This window comes from Coregonus lavaretus (assembly GCF_964263955.1).
Source record: "Coregonus lavaretus genome assembly, chromosome: 33".
NCBI classification, from domain to species: domain Eukaryota; kingdom Metazoa; phylum Chordata; class Actinopteri; order Salmoniformes; family Salmonidae; genus Coregonus; species Coregonus lavaretus.
Genome location: NC_140020.1, coordinates 36,907,348 through 36,923,737, shown reverse-complemented (window position 1 = coordinate 36,923,737; position 16,390 = coordinate 36,907,348). Strand labels below are relative to the sequence as shown.

Sequence of the window (16,390 nt, the reverse complement as noted above, 5' to 3'; positions counted from 1 at the left end):
AAGAGGGCACGACAACGCCTATCCCCCCTCAGGAGACTGAAAAGATTTGACATGGGTCCTCAGATCCTCTAACGGTTCTACAGCTGCACCATCAAGAGCATCCTGACTGGTTGCATCACCGCCTGGTATGGCAACTACTCGGCCTCCGATCGCAAGGCGCCACAGAGGGTAGTGCGTACGGCCCAGTACATCACTGTGGCCAAGCTTCCTGCCATCCAGGACCTCTATGCCAGGCGGTGTCAGAGGAAGGCCCTATACATTGGCAAAGACTCCAGCCACTCTAGGCATAGACAGTTCTCTCTGCTATGGTATGGCAAGCGGTACCAGAGCGCCAAGTCTAGGTCCAAAAGGCTTCTTAACAGCTTCTACCCCCAAGCCATAAGACTGCTGAACAGCTAATCAAATGGCTACCCAGACTATTTGCATTTTTACGCTGCTGCTACTCGCTGTTTATTATCTATGCATTGACACTTTACCCCTACCTACATGTACATATAACCTCAATTACCTCCACTAACCTGTACCCCCACACATAGACTCAGTACCGGTACCCCCATTATTTTGTTGCTCTTGATTTTTTTTCTTTCCTTTATTTAGTAAATATTTTCTTAACTCTTATTTTTCTTTAAAACTGCATTGTTGGTGAAGGGCTTGTGAAGGGAAAGATGAACGAAGCAAAGTACAGAGATCCTTGGTGAAAACCTGCTACAGAGTGCTCCGGACCTGTGGTCCTCTGTAGCTCAGCTGGTAGAGCACGGCGCTTGTAACGCCAAGGTAGTGGGTTCGATCCCCGGGACCACCCATACACAAAAAAAAAAATGTATGCACGCACGACTGTAAGTCGCTTTGGATAAAAGCGTCTGCTAAATGGCATATTATTATTATTATTATTTTACCTCAGACTGGGGAGGAGGTTCCCCTTCCAACAGGATAACGACCCTAAGCACACAGCCAAGACAACGCAGGAGTGGCTTCGGGACAAGTCTCTGAATGTCCTTGAGTGGCCCAGCCAGAGCCCGGACTTGAACCCGATCGAACATCTCTGGAGAGACCTGAAAATAGCTGTGCAGCTACGCTCCCCATCAAACCTGACAGAGCTTGAGAGGATCTGCAGAGAACAATGGGAGAAACTCCCTAAATACAGGTGTGCCAAGCTTGTAGCGTCATACCCAAGAACACTAGAGGCTGTAATCCCTGCCAAAGGTGCTTCAACAAAGTGCTGCGTAAAGGGTCTGAATACTTATGTAAATGTGATATTTCAGTTGATTTTTTTATATAAATATTTTATATTTGCAAACATTTCTTAACCTGTTTTTGATTTGTCATTATGGGGTATTGTGTGTAGATTGAGGGAAATAACTATTTAATCAATTTTAGAATAATGCTGTAACGTAACAAAATTTTGAAAAAGTGGAGTGGTCTGATTTACTTTCCGACTGCACTGTATATTTATATTCCGTCTATTGTTTTTTTTATTTAATTTGTTCTCGGTATTACTGCGCTGTTGCACCTGCAAATCTGGGTACTCGACCAATAAACTGATTTGATCAAAAGTTGTGCTATATGTTCGAAGCTATGTCATAGCTTAATTGTAAACGATAAATATTGTTACATTACTAGCTGAAACATTTAATCTGCTAAAATGTCTAGTTAATTAGTGGGTGACGGTAATTTCAGAACCATAGAGCAAGCTACATTGCCCCCCTCCGGTGTCTACATTGAACATACAGTGGGGAGAACAACTATTTGATACACTGCCGATTTTGCAGGTTTTCCTACTTACAAAGCATGTAGAGGTCTGTCATTTTTATCATAGGTATAATTCAACTGTGAGAGACGGAATCTGAAACAAAAATCCAGAAAATCACATTGTATGATTTTTAAGTAATTAATTTGCATTTTATTGCATGACATAAGTATTTGATCACCTACCAACCAGTAAGAATTCCGGCTCTCACAGACCTGTTAGTTTTTCTTTAAGAAGCCCTCCTGTTCTCCACTCATTACCTGTATTAACTGCACCTGTTTGAACTCGTTACCTGTATAAAAGACACCTGTCCACACACTCAATCAAACAGACTCCAACCTCTCCACAATGGCCAAGACCAGAGAGCTGTGTAAGGACATCAGGGATAAAATTGTAGACCTGCACAAGGCTGGGATGGGCTACAGGACAATAGGCAAGCAGCTTGGTGAGAAGGCAACAACTGTTGGCGCAATTATTAGAAAATGGAAGAAGTTCAAGTTGACGGTCAATCACCCTCGGTCTGGGGCTCCATGCAAGATTTCACCTCATGGGGCATCAATGATCATGAGGAAGGTGAGGGATCAGCCCAGAACTACACCGCAGGACCTGGTCAATGACCTGAAGAGAGCTGGGACCACAGTCTCAAAGAAAACCATTAGTAACACACTACGCCGTCATGGATTAAAATCCTGCAGCGCACGCAAGGTCCCCCTGCTCAAGCCAGCGCATGTCCAGGCCCGTCTGAAGTTTGCCAATGACCATCTGGATGATCCAGAGGAGGAATGGGAGAAGGTAATGTGGTCTGATGAGACAAAAATATAGCTTTTTGGTCTAAATTCCACTCGCCGTGTTTGGAGGAAGAAGGATGAGTACAACCCCAAGAACACCATCCCAACCGTGAAGCATGGAGGTGGAAACATCATTCTTTGGGGATGCTTTTCTGCAAAGGGGACAGGACGACTGCACCGTATTGAGGGGAGGATGGATCGGGCCATGTATTGCGAGATCTTGGCCAACAGCCTCCTTCCCTCAGTAAGAGCATTGAAGATGGGTCGTGGCTGGGTCTTCCAGCATGACAACGACCCGAAACACACAGCCAGGGCAACTAAGGAGTGGCTCTGTAAGAAGCATCTCAAGGTCCTGGAGTGGCCTAGCCAGTCTCCAGACCTGAACCCAATAGAAAATCTTTTGAGGGAGCTGAATGTCCGTATTTCCCAGTGACAGCTCCGAAACCTGAAGGATCTGGAGAAGGTCTGTATGGGGGAGTGGGCAATATCCCTGCTGCAGTGTGTGCAAACCTGGTCAAGACCTACAGGAAACGTATGATCTCTGTAATTGCAAATAAAGGTTTCTGTACCAAATATTAAGTTCTGCTTTTCTGATGTATCAAATACTTATGTCATGCAAATTAATTACTTAAAAATCATACAATGTGATTTTCTGGATGTACCTATGATAAAAATGACAGACCTCTACATGCTTTGTAAGTAGGAAAACCTGCAAAATCGGCAGTGTATCAAATACTTGTTCTCCCCACTGTATACAGTTGAAGTCGGAAGTTTACATACACCTTAGCCAAATACATTTCAACTCAGTTTTTCACAATTCCTGACATTTAATCCTAGTAAAAATTCCCTGTCTTAGGTCAGTTCGGAATAAGAATATGAAATGTCCGAATAATACTAGAGAATGATTTCTTTCAGCTTTTATTTCTTTCATCACATTCCCAGTGGGTCAGAAGTTTACATACACTCAATTAGTATTTGGTAGCATTGCCTTTTGAAATTGATTAACTTGGGTCAAACATTTCGGGGAGCCTTCCACAAGCTTCCCACAATAAGTTCCCACAAGAATTTTGGCCCATTCGTCCTTACAGAGCTGGTGTAACTGAGTCAGGTTTGTAGGCCTCCTTGCTCTCACACACTTTTTCAGTTCTGACCACAGATTGTCTATAGGATTGAGGTCAGGGATTTGTGATGGCCACTCCAATACCTTGATTTTGTTGTCCTTAAGCCATTTTGCCACAACTTTGGAAGTACGCTTGGGTTCATTGTCCATTTGGAAGACCCATTTGCAACCAAGCTTTAACTTCCTGACTGATGGCTTGAGGTGTTGCTTCAATATATCCACATACTTTTCCTTCCTCATGATGCCATCTATTTTGTGAAGTGCACCAGTCCCTCCTGCAGCAAAGCACCCCCAAAGCATGATGCTGCCACCCCCGTGCTTCACGGTTGGGATGGTGTTCTTCGGCTTGCAAGCAGCCCCCTTTTTCCTCCAAGCATAAGGATGGTCATTATGGCCAAACAGTTCAATTTTTGTTTCATCAGGCCAGAGGACATTTCTCCAAAAAGTACGATCTTTGTCCCCATGTGCAGTAGCAAACCGTAGTCTGGCTTTTTAATGACGGTTTTGGAGCAGTGGCTTCTAGCTTGCTGAGCGGCCTTTCAGGTTATGTCGATATAGGACTCGTTTTACTGTGGATATAGATACTTTTGTAACTGTTTCCTCCAGCATCTTCACAAGGTCCTTGGAAATTGCTCCCAAGGATGAACCAGACTTGTGGAGGTCTACAATTATTTTTTTTGGATTTCTTTTGATTTTTCCCTTGATGTCAAGCAAAGAGGCACTGAGTTTGAAGGTAGGCCTTGAAATACATCCACAGGTACACCTCCAATTGACACATTATGTCAATTAGCCTACCAGAAGCTTCTAAAGCCATGACATAATTTTCTGGAATTTTCCAAGCTGTTTAAAGGCACAGTCAACTTAGTGTATGTAAACTTCTGACCCACTGGAATTGGAAAAATGACTTGTCATGCACAAAGTAGATGTCCTAACCGACTTGCCAAAACTATAGTTTGTTAACAAGAAATGTGTGGAGTGGTTGAAAAATGAGTTTTTTAATGACTCCAACCTAAGTGAATGTTATCTTCCGACTTCAACTGCGTGCATGTATGCATGCATGCAATGCACTCAGACAGAGCGAGAGAGATGTCAGTTCAGACATCCAGCTCAGAGGCCCAGCTCATGAGCTCCATCAGCAGCAGATTTTAATTTAGAATGGAAAATGTATGTTTATGCATCAAATGTTAGTGCATCGAACCAAATCGCATCGATTTGTTTTCTGATCGAATCTCATCAAATCTTTTCCAACTAAAATGGATCACTCCTGTCCTTATCGGAGCCCATATGCGTATTGAATCGTCTTGAAAGGGAAAGATGCACATCTGTACTGCATTTAGTCTAGCCTAATTCCCTCTTCTCTTGATTGTAGGCTCTTCAGCTGAGGCACTTGTCAGTCTGAAAGGTACTGTATCTTAACACATTGCATTGATAATCCTTGTGTGTGTGTGTATACAGTGCCTTCAGAAAGTATTCATACCACTTGACTATTCCACATTTTTGTAGTTGTAACCTGAATTAAACAGATTAAAAATAAATAAAAAATCTCCCCCATCCCCATAATGACAACGTGAAACATGTTTTTAGAATTTTTAGCAATTTATTGAAAATTAAATACAAATATCTAATTTACATACGTGTTCACACCCCGAGTCAATACATGTTAGAATCACCTTTGGCAGCGATTACAGCTGAGTCTTTGTGGGTAAGTCTCTAAGAGCTTTGCACACCTCGATTGTACAATATTTGCGCATTCTTTTTAAAATTCCTCAAGCTCTGTCAAGTTGGTTGTTGAGCATTGCTAGACAGACATTTTTCTTGCCATAGATTTTCAAGCACATTTAAGTTAAAACGGTAACTCTGCCACTCAGGAACTGTCTTCTTGCTAAGCAACTCCAATGTAGATTTGGCCTTGTGTTTTAGGTTATTGTCCTGCTGAAAGGTGAATTTGGCTCCCAGTGGCTGTTGTAAAGCAGACTGAACCAGTTTTCCTCTAGGATTTTGCCTGTGCTTAGCTCTATTTTTATCTTTAAAGAACTCCCTAGTCCTTGCCGATGACAAGCATACCCATAACATGATGCAGCCACAACCATGCTTGAAAATATGAGGAGTGGTACTTAGTGTTGTGTTGGATTTGCCCCAGACATTTTTCTGCCACATTTTTGGCAAACAGGATGCATGTTTCGGAATATTTATATTCTGTACAGGCTTCCTTCTTTTCACTCTTTTAGATTAGTATTGTGGAGTAACTACAATGTTGTTGATCCATCCTCAGTTTTCTCCTATCACAGCCATTAAACTGTGTTTTAAAGTCACCATAGGGATTTCACCATGAAGCCAGAGTGGTTTCCTTCCTCTCCGGCAACTGAGTAGGAAGGACGCCTGTGTCTTTTTAGTGACTGGGTGTATATTGATACACCATCCAAAGTGTAATTAATAACTTGACCATGCTCAAAGGAATATTACATTATTTTTCCACTGCCATTTGTGAGGCAGTGGAAAACGTCCCTGGTCTTTGTGGTTGAATCTGTGTTTGAAATTCACTGCTTGACTGAGGGGCGTTACAATTATCTGTATGTTTGCGGTACAGAGATGAGGTAGTCATAAACAAATCATGCTGAACACTATTATAGCAACTTATTATTTGACTTTTTAAGCACATTTGATTTCTTCTGAACTTATTTAGGCTTGCCATAAAGGGGTTGAATGCTTATTGACTCAAGACATTTCAGCTTTTCATTTTAAATGAATTGGTAAAAAATTCTAAACATAATTCCACTTTGACATTATGGGATATTGTGTGTAGACCAGTGACACACAGTCTGACTTTTATCAATTTTAAATTCAGGCTGTAACAAAACAAAATGTGAAAAAAGTTAAGGGGTGTGAATAATTTCTGAAAGCACTGTATGTATTGCATATGTGTTTGCACTGTGTTTCCCTCTTGAAGAGGTTGGTAACCTAACGTAGCAGGTGTAAAACGACACGAGGAGTTCCCACATCTGTTTTTCAGGGGAAGTCGAAGTTAGGAGTCTTTTTATTAGCCTAACTAATGACTGGCTTAAAAATGCAACACACGAGGGACATGTCATAGACCCCAAACTAAGCCAATCTGAAGTCTTAACTTGTCAATTGTTATACCGTAGTCAATGGACTTTATTCAATGATGTCATCATCATTGTATGATGTGGTAAAAGTCTGTTGTTCTAAGTTATTTACTCTTGTCTCCTTTCCTGTATGACCAATGATCGCAGAAGACTTGATAAAGCAATAGTGTGGAAACTAGTCCTTTCACCTATCAATGGTCATGAAGGAAGGAGACTGGGAAAGGAGGACACTTCAGAGTTTGGGAAAATAGACCGTCTGTAGACAATGAGGGAGCAGTTGTGAATTGTCAGGGTATTGTGAGTTTGATCTATTTTTGATAACGGCATATGTTGTAAATTTCCAGAGGGCAGTCTGTCAAATACTTTGAATGAGACGCAAACAAAAGCTCACAACACGAGAGGACGACACACCCTGGTGTCCATGGAAACGGTGAGATGACCAATGTAGCCCTTCCTCCCATCTATGCCTTGGAACTCTTTAGGGCTTATATGAATTTTATCTCTGGTGATTCAATCATTATTGATTTAGTCGGCACTTATACTCTTTATCAGCACTTCCCATGAGTAGGGCTGGGAATTGCCAGGGACCTCACGATACGATATTATCACGATACTTTGGTGCCGATACGATATGTATTGCGATTCTCACAATTTATGTATGTATCACAATTTGATGCTGTGATTTTATTGCGATTCAATGTTCCAAACAAATTGCTCACCATATTGCTGCAGAGGGACGAGAGCAATTCGAAAACACGTTTTTGTCAGTCATAGAAATAAAACAAATTGGCTACCTATTTAAAAAGATGTGGAACAAGCTTTGAGGGAAAAATACTGGAGGTTTGGTGCAGGTCAGGTCAACTAGCGCAGGAATAATATTGTGATATTGTCGATACAATATATCGTCAAATAATATCACGATATGTAACTATCGATTTTTGTTTTTTACTACCCATGAGCAGTTTGTCTTTCTGTTCAAATAACCATCAATGGTCTGATTTGCACAATCAATTCTACCTTGACACTTTTCATTTGTATTTTCAACAAATCAGTGCCCCAGTTTCATCTTAGATGGGGTAGGAATGTATAATAAGCAAAACTATCTGCACATTTGAAAACATGTTAAAACATTATGTATAAATCATTGACATTATCACCCATATGCTGACCCTCCCCTCCCTGTGTCCAGCCGACGCGGAGCTCCAAGAGGAGCAGACTATTCAGGGAGGAGGAGGAACAGCACCTCCCATCCAGATCCCCTAGAAGGAGCCAAAGGGTCACATCTGTACCCCAGGTAAGGGCTCCAGCTCACACAGCTGGACAAAGCAAACCCTTTTCCATCTGTAAAATAAAAACGGCCTTTTTTAAACCCTGAGGAAATAATGTGCATCATTGCCTATCAACTACTCAGGATCAGATTAACCTAGATATGTGTAACTTAATTCTTGTTCATTTGTTTTGTATGTTTTCTTGCAGAAGTTTACTAATGTGACGACCCCAGATAAGAAAATGTCTCAGAGAATCGGTCTGCGATTGAGAAACCTCCTCAAACTGCCTAAAGCACACAAATGGTGCATCTACGAGTGGTTTTACTCTAACATAGACAGGTAAGCTGTATTACTTACTTACACACACACGCAGTAATTACAAGTTCTTTATTCCATTGAGCTCTGCCAACTTTTTCTCCTTCCAGACCTTTATTTGAAGGGGACAATGACTTCTGCCTGTGTCTGAAAGAATCCTTTCCCAATCTGAAGACCAGGAAGTTGACCCGTGTGGAGTGGGGGACAATCAGGAGACTGATGGGAAAACCCAGACGGTATTGTTCATTATTACAGAATATTCTCTTTTCAAAGCCTGGCCCTCCAAATCAGATTTTCATTTCTCAGTGTCCTTGGACAAGCCGGCAACTTTTTTCCATTTTATATTAAAATAGGCGACTTACTTTCCATTTGAAAGTTTCAATTCACTAGTCTGTCGAGCCCTCTCCCGCTAGAATGAACAATATGCATCTTCTAGCTATCTATTGATAGGATTAGTCATGGCGCTGTTATATGTTTTTTCGCGTTATTTGTAATTTATTCTGTACATAATATTTCTGCCACCGTCTCTTATGACCAAAAAATGATTCTGGATTTCAGGACAGCAATTACTCACCTCGTATTGGACAACATTTTTTCTTCAACGAGTTGGGCGCGAATTATATTCTACAGACACCCGACAAGGTCCAAATCTTCGTCATTCGCATGAGAAAGAGACAGAGATATTGTGGACGTAGGTCGGGGTGCCTTGTAAGGATCCGACGGCGAGCGAGTAAACTGCCTCTTCCATCAATCCTATTAGCCAACGTTCAATCATTTGAAAACAAATTGGATGACCTAAGGTCAAGGATATCCTACCAACGGGACATTAAAAACTGTAATATCTTATGTTTCACCGAGTCGTGGCTGAACGACGACATACAGCTGGCGGGATATACGCTCCATCGGAATGATAGAACGGCTGACTCCGGTGAGACGTGGGGTGGCGGTCTGTGTATATTAGTAAACGAGCTGGTGCATAAAATCTAATACAAAGGAAATCTTGAGGTTTTGCTCACCTGAGGTAGAGTATCTCATGATAAGCTGTAGACCACACTATTTACCAAAATAATTTTCATCTATATTTTTCGTAGCTGTCTATTTACCACCACTAACCGATGCTGGCACTAAGATTGCGCTCAATGAGCTGTATAAGGCCATAAGCAAACAGGAAAACACTCATCCAGAGGCAGCGCTCCAAGTTTCCGGGGACTTTAATGCAGGGAAACTTAAATCCGTTCTACCTAATTTCTACCAGAATGTTAAATGTGCAACCAGAGGGAAAAAAACTCTAGACCACCTTTACTCCACACACAGAGACGTGTACAAAGCTCTCCTTCGCCCTCCATTTTGCAAATCTGACCATAATTATATCCTCCTGATTCCTGCTTGTAAGCAAAAACTAAAGCAGGAAGCACCAGTGACTCGGTTAATAAGGAAGTGGTCAGATGACGCAGATGCTAAGCTACAGGACTGTTTTGCTAGCACAGACAGGAATATGTTCCGTGATTCTTCCGATGGCATTGAGGAGTACACCACATCAGTCACTGGCTTCATCAATAAGTGCATCGATGACGTCGTCCCCACAGTGACTGGTACGTACAGTTGAAGTTGGAAGTTTACATACACCTTAGCCAACTACATTTTAAACTCAGTTGTTCACAATTCCTGACATTTCATCCTAGTAACAATACCCTGTCTTAGGTCAGTTAGAATCACCACTTTATTTTAAGAATGTGAAATGTCAGAATAATTGAAGAGAGAATGATTTATTAATTTCATCACATTCCCAGTGGGTCAGAAGTTTACATACACTCAATTAGTATTTGGTAGCGTTGCCTTTAAATTGTTTAACTTCGGTGAAATGTTTCGGGTAGCCTTCCACAAGCTTCCCACAATAAGTTGGGTGAATGTTGGCCCATTCCTCCTGACAGAGCTGGTGTAACTGAGGTCAGGTTTGTAGGCCTCCTTGCTCGCACATGCTTTTTCAGTTCTGCCCACAGAGGTCGGGGCTTTGTGATGGCCACTCCAATACCTTGATGTTGTTGTCCTTAAGCCATTTTGCCACAACTTTGGAAGTATGCTTGGGGTCATTGTCCGTTTGGAAGACCCATTTGCGACCAAGCTTTAACTTCCTGACTGATGTCTTGAGAAGTTGCTTCAATATATCCACATAATTTTCCTTCCTCATGATGCCATCTATTTTGTGAAGTGCACCAGTCCCTCATGCAGCAAAGCACCCCCATAGCATGATGCTGTCACGGTTGGGATGGTGTTCTTCGGCTTGCAATAGTCCCCCTTTTTTCCTGGAAACATTTTTGTTTCATCAGACCAGAGGACATTTCTCCAAAAAGTATGATCTTTGTCCCCATTTGCAGTTGCAAACCGTAGTCTGGCTTTTTTATGGCGGTTTTGGAGCAGTGACTTCTTCCTTGCTCTGTGGCCTTTCAGGTTATGTCGATATAGGACTTGTTTTACTGTGGATATAGATACTTTTGTACCTGTTTCCTCCAGCATCTTCACAAGGTCCTTTGCTGTTCTGGGATTGATTTGCACTTTTCGCACCAAACTACATTCATCTCTAGGAGACAGAACGCGTCTCCTTCCTGAGCGGTATGGCGGCTGCGTGGTCCCATGGTGTTTATACTTGCGTACTATTGTTTGTAGAGATGAACGTGGTACCTTCAGGCAATTGGAAATTGCTCCCAAGGATGAACCAGACTTGTGGAGGTCTACAATATTTTTTCTGAGGTCTTGGCTGATTTCTTTTGATTTTCCCATGATGTCAAGAAAAGAGGCACTGAGTTTGAAGGCAGGCCTTGAAATATATCCACAGGTGTACACCTCCAATTGACACATTATGTCAATTAGCCTACCAGAAGCTTCTAAAGCCATGACATCATTTTCTGGAATTTTCCAAGCTGTTTAAAGGCACAGTCAACTTAGTGTATGTAAACTTCTGACCCACTGGAATTGTGAATTACAGTGATTTATAAGATAATTAATCTGTCTGTAAACAATTGTTGGAAAAATTACTTGTCATGCACAAAGTAGATGTCCTAACCGACTTGCCAAAACTATACTTTGTTAACAAGAAATTTGTGGAGTGGTTGAAAAACAAGTTTTATTGACTCCAACCTAAGTGTATGTAAACCTCCGACTTCAACTGTACATACTCCGACCAGAAGCCATGGATTACAGGCAACATCCGCACTGAGCTAAAGTGTTGAGCTGCCGCTTTCAAGGAGCGCGACTCTAACCTGGACGCTTATAAGAAATCCCACTATGCCCTCCGACGAACCATCAATCAGGCAAAGAGTCAATACAGGACTAAGATTGAATCATACTACACCGGCTCCGACGCTCGTCGGATGTGGCAGGGCTTGCAAACTATTACAGACTACAAAGGGAAGCACAGACACGAGCTGCCCAGTGACATGAGCCTACCAGACGAGATAAATCACTTCTATGCAAGCAACACTGAAGCATGCATGAGAGCATCAGCTTTTCCGGATGATTAAGACTTTTAAGCAGGTCAACATTTACAAAGGCGCAGGGCCAGACGGATTACCAGGATGTGTACTCCGAGCATGCGCTGACCAACTGGCAGTTGTCTTCACTGACTTTTTCAACATGTCCCTGACTAAGTCTGTAATAACATGTTTCACGCAGACCACCATAGTCCCTGTGGCCAAGAACACTAAGAACCTGCATAAATGACTACCAACCCGTAGCACTCACATCTGTAGCCATGAAGTATGAAACATTTATACACTCAATAACTGTAAGTAAAAGCATCTGCTAATTGACTAAAATGTAATGAAGTGCTTTGAAAGGCTGGTCATGGCTCACATCAACACCATTATCCCAGAAACGCTAGTCGCACTCCAATTTGCATACCGCCCCAACATATCCACAGATGATGCAATCTGTATTGCGCTCCACACTGCCCTTTCCCACCTGGACAAAAGGAACACCTGCGTGAGAATGCTATTCGTTGACTACAGCTCAGCGTTCAACACCATAGTGCCCTCAAAGCTCATCACTAAGCTAAGGACCCTGGGACTAAACACCTCCCTCTGCAACTGAATCCTGGACTTCCTGAAGGGCCGCCCCCAGGTGGTAAGGGTAGTCAACAACACATCTGCCATGCTGATCCTCAACACGGGGGACCCTCAGGGGTGCGTGCTCAGTCCCCTCCTGTACTCCCTGTTCACCCATGACTGCATGGCCAGGCACCACTCCAACACCATCATTAAGTGACGACACAACAGTGGGTAGGCCTGATCACCGACAATGATGAGACCGCCTATAGGGAGGAGGTCAGAGACCTGGCCGTGTGGTGTCAGAATAACAACCTTTCCCTCAACTTGATCAAGACAAAGGAGATGATTGTCGACTACAGGGAAAAAAAGGGAACTGAGCACGCCCCCATTCTCATCTACGGGGTTGTAGTGGAACAGGTTGAGCGCTACAAGTTCCTTGGTGTCCACATCACCAACAAACTATCATGGTCCAAAAAAACCAAGACAGTCGTGAAGAGGGCACGACAAAGCCCATTCCCCCTCAGGAGACTGAAAATAATTGGCATGGGTTCTCAGATCCTCAGTTATACAGAGCATCCTTAAGGTTGCATCACTGCCTGTTATGGCAACTGCTCGGCCTCCGACCACAAGGCCCTACAGAGGGTAGTGCGTCACTGGGGCCATGCTTCCTGCCATCCAGGATCTCTATACCAGGCGGTGTCAGAGGAAGGCCCTAAAAATTGTCAGACTCCAGCCACGCTAGTCATGGACTGTTCTCTCTGCTACCACACTGCAAGCGGTACCAGAGCGCCAAGACTAGGTCCAAAAGGCCTCTTAACAGCTTCTACCCCCAATCCGTAAGACTCCTGAACAGCTAATCATGGCTACCCAGACTATTTGCATTGTTCCATCCCACCCCCTCTTTTACGCTGCCGCTACTCTGTTTATAATCTATGCATATTCACTTTACCTCTACCTAAGGCTGAACGATTTTGGAAAATAATCTAATTGCGATTTTTTGCCCCCAATATTGCGATTGCGATTTAATATGCGATTTCATTTATTTATCCTTTTTCCCCTACAAAACATAATGAATGATTTAAATATGACCAACACAATAGTATATACATTTAGTGTGAAATGTTCTTTCCCATAGGCTGGGTCTATTTGTTAGAATTAAATTCAAACATGTATGACTTGAAATAAATGACATTTTTATTGAACTGCTCATTACAGAAACATCTGTGGCTTTGCCACTGTGCATTTAAATAATTTAAACAAAGGCATGAACTTTGTAAACACTGTGTGCAAAAGGTACAGTCTTAAGAAAAAAATAATTTTAAATTGTATGTATCTTACTGCTCCCAAGTCAGTAACATTTCACACAACTGAAACAAGGAATTTGCTTTGAAAATATTTTGTAAAATCAAAGTAAATAAAGTTATAAATAAAAAATGAGAAATGCACTTTTAATTTAGACAAACTATTTTTTATAAACGATTTGAATATTATAATATAAAATAGATGAGCCTCACTTATCTCAAGTACACAACAATAACACACCACACAGACTAAAGTTCACTACGAGTATGGCACTGCCAGCCATACTTATCCAACAGTTCTGTTCTCAGTGGCTCACAGGTTTTTTGCTAAGAAAACCAGAATATTGACTTTTTCTGGCTTCAAGGATGAGCGAGTGCAAGTCACAATATTCCCTCCTGTGCTAAAAAGACGCTCTGAGGGAGCGCTTGTAGCAGGTACACAAAGATACTTGCGTGCCATGGTGCACAACTGTGGGTAGCTGATCTTGTGCACCCTCCACCAAGCCAATGGATCATCTTCTCCATCAATGGTAGGAGTCATCAGGTAATTGTTTATCTCTGCCTCTGCGACTGAGAGGCATCATATCTTTGGCTATGAACTCGGTTATTGTCCGAGTGATTTCTCCGTGCCGTTTTGAATTACGTTCATACGGAGTGACACTTTCGAACATTTCTGTCAGTGATCCCTGTCTTGAGGTATTTGGCTTGTCTCGCGCACTGATGCTCGGCATTTTGGTCATACAACTGTCATGCATTGATTTGTGGTATTTTTTTAAGTGCTGAAACAGGTTTGTAGTGTTACCCCGTGAAGTAGCAATCGGAGCACGGCATGCTCTGCACAACACCTGACGCTGCTCAGCATCTTCTTTTTTAAAACCAAAATAGTTCCACACCACCGACGTGCTGTTCCTCTTCGATATTAAAGTATCAGCTGTGTCAGTTTCTGACTGTTCCGTCGAGCAAGAGGCCATTGCGCTGGACAGCATGAAAAGTCGCGTCACGTGACCACCTCAAATCGCGCACGTTGCGATTAGAAAATCGCGTTCAGTCAAATCGCGATATTATCGCGAATGCAATTAATCGTTCAGCCCTACCTCTACCCACATGTACATATTACCTCAATTACCTCGACTAACCAGTGCCCCCGCACATTGACTCTGTACCGGTACCCCCTGTATATAGCCTCCCTACTTTTATTTTTATTTACTGCTGCTCTTAATATTTTTTTTTCTTCAATTTTTTACCTATCCATTTTTTACTTAACACTCATTTTCTTAAAACTGCATTGTTTACATTTACATTTACGTCATTTAGCAGACGCTCTTATCCAGAGCGACTTAGTTAGTGCATACATTATTCTTTATTTTTATTTTCATACTGGCCCCCCGTGGGAATCGAACCCACAACCCTGGCGTTGCAAACACCATGCTCTACCAACTGAGCTACCTCCCTGCCGGCCATTCCCTCCCCTACCCTGGACGACGCTGGGCCAATTGTGCGCCGCCCCATTGGTCTCCCGGTTGCGGCCGGCTACAGCAGAGCCTGGATTCGAACCAGGATCTCTAGTGGCACAGCTAGCACTGCGATGCAGTGCCTTAGACCACTGCGCCACTCGGCATTGTTGGTTTAGGGCTTGTAAGTAAGCATTTCACTAAGGTCTACACCTGTTGTATTCGGCGCATGTGGCAAATAACATTTGATTTGATCATAGTAGGCTATTTACTGTGCTTTATTTGACAACTGAACAGCAATTGTTGACTAGTTTGTAAAAGGTGTCGAACTGACTGAATATATGTCCATGGTATCGCATCTTGACAAGTAAACCAAAGGATTTCCTAAGTTTCCTTGCCTAGGATGTCGGTGCTTGCCACTGTGAGTGACTCATCAGTTAGTGTAGTCTACCGAATGGTATCGGTTACTGTGAGAACTGTTTATTTGGCTCCCTCATTTGCATAGGCTACTGGTAGGCCAAAGCTTTTTGGCGATTATCTGCAGATAAATTATGAAAACAATCACTGCAGGAATAATGGGAAGTTGAGAGCCTCATTCTGGTCCAAATATGATCTTTAGGGCCCTCATGGAATCCAGACACGGAATGCAACAATATAAAAAAATGTATTGACCTTAGTAGAGATTCAACTAAATGTATTGAAAATTAATTAATTTTCCAAAGTTTTTTACAAGACATGAATAGAATTCATCAGTGATTTGTATTTCCTGCAACTTTAGTTGCAATGAGAATGCCCCTGTGTGTGATGCGCTTGTCTACCACTTTGTGTAGCCGTTAGCGAGGATACTAACGAAAACATTTCTTATTGTAGATGGAAAGGCTTTCCCAAAAACCTTTTCAATTAAATGTTAACTACAAAGTATCTGTTGCTTACCTGACAGAATTATATAATGATTATTTTCATCAATCCAGTGGGTATTTGTTTAGCAAACTCTACCATCACATGTGCACTACAAAAACACATATAAACGACAGCCTCTTGCTAGGTGCGCACATGAATTAAAGGGTAACTATACCCAATAATCTAAATTTTTCCTGTGAAAGTGACTGAGCAGAGACCTGAAACTGGGAAAAACGGAAGTCTTGAAAAACAAAACCGTGAGTTTATTTTTTTTGTTAATGTGGGCAATTTACTTAAATTTTTATATTTTAAGAAAATACATAATTTGAAGAACAAACATAGTGGCAATTAAT

General features: G+C 42.1%; 1 protein-coding gene across 2 annotated transcripts in view; it reads left to right on the top strand.

The window, feature by feature from the left end:
• Positions 1 to 16,390, top strand: part of LOC311108454 (protein lin-9 homolog) — a 50,286-nt gene that overhangs the window by 18,013 nt on the left and 15,883 nt on the right. The window contains exons 2-6 of one of the 2 annotated variants that reach the window (XM_084151078.1): positions 5,025 to 5,057; positions 7,104 to 7,189; positions 7,949 to 8,053; positions 8,236 to 8,366; positions 8,453 to 8,578. In XM_084151078.1, coding sequence (XP_084007204.1) covers positions 5,025 to 5,057; positions 7,104 to 7,189; positions 7,949 to 8,053; positions 8,236 to 8,366; positions 8,453 to 8,578 — 481 coding nt within the window. The remainder of the gene's footprint in view (positions 1 to 5,024; positions 5,058 to 7,103; positions 7,190 to 7,948; positions 8,054 to 8,235; positions 8,367 to 8,452; positions 8,579 to 16,390) is intronic. The other variant, XM_084151079.1, reaches the window with a different exon arrangement.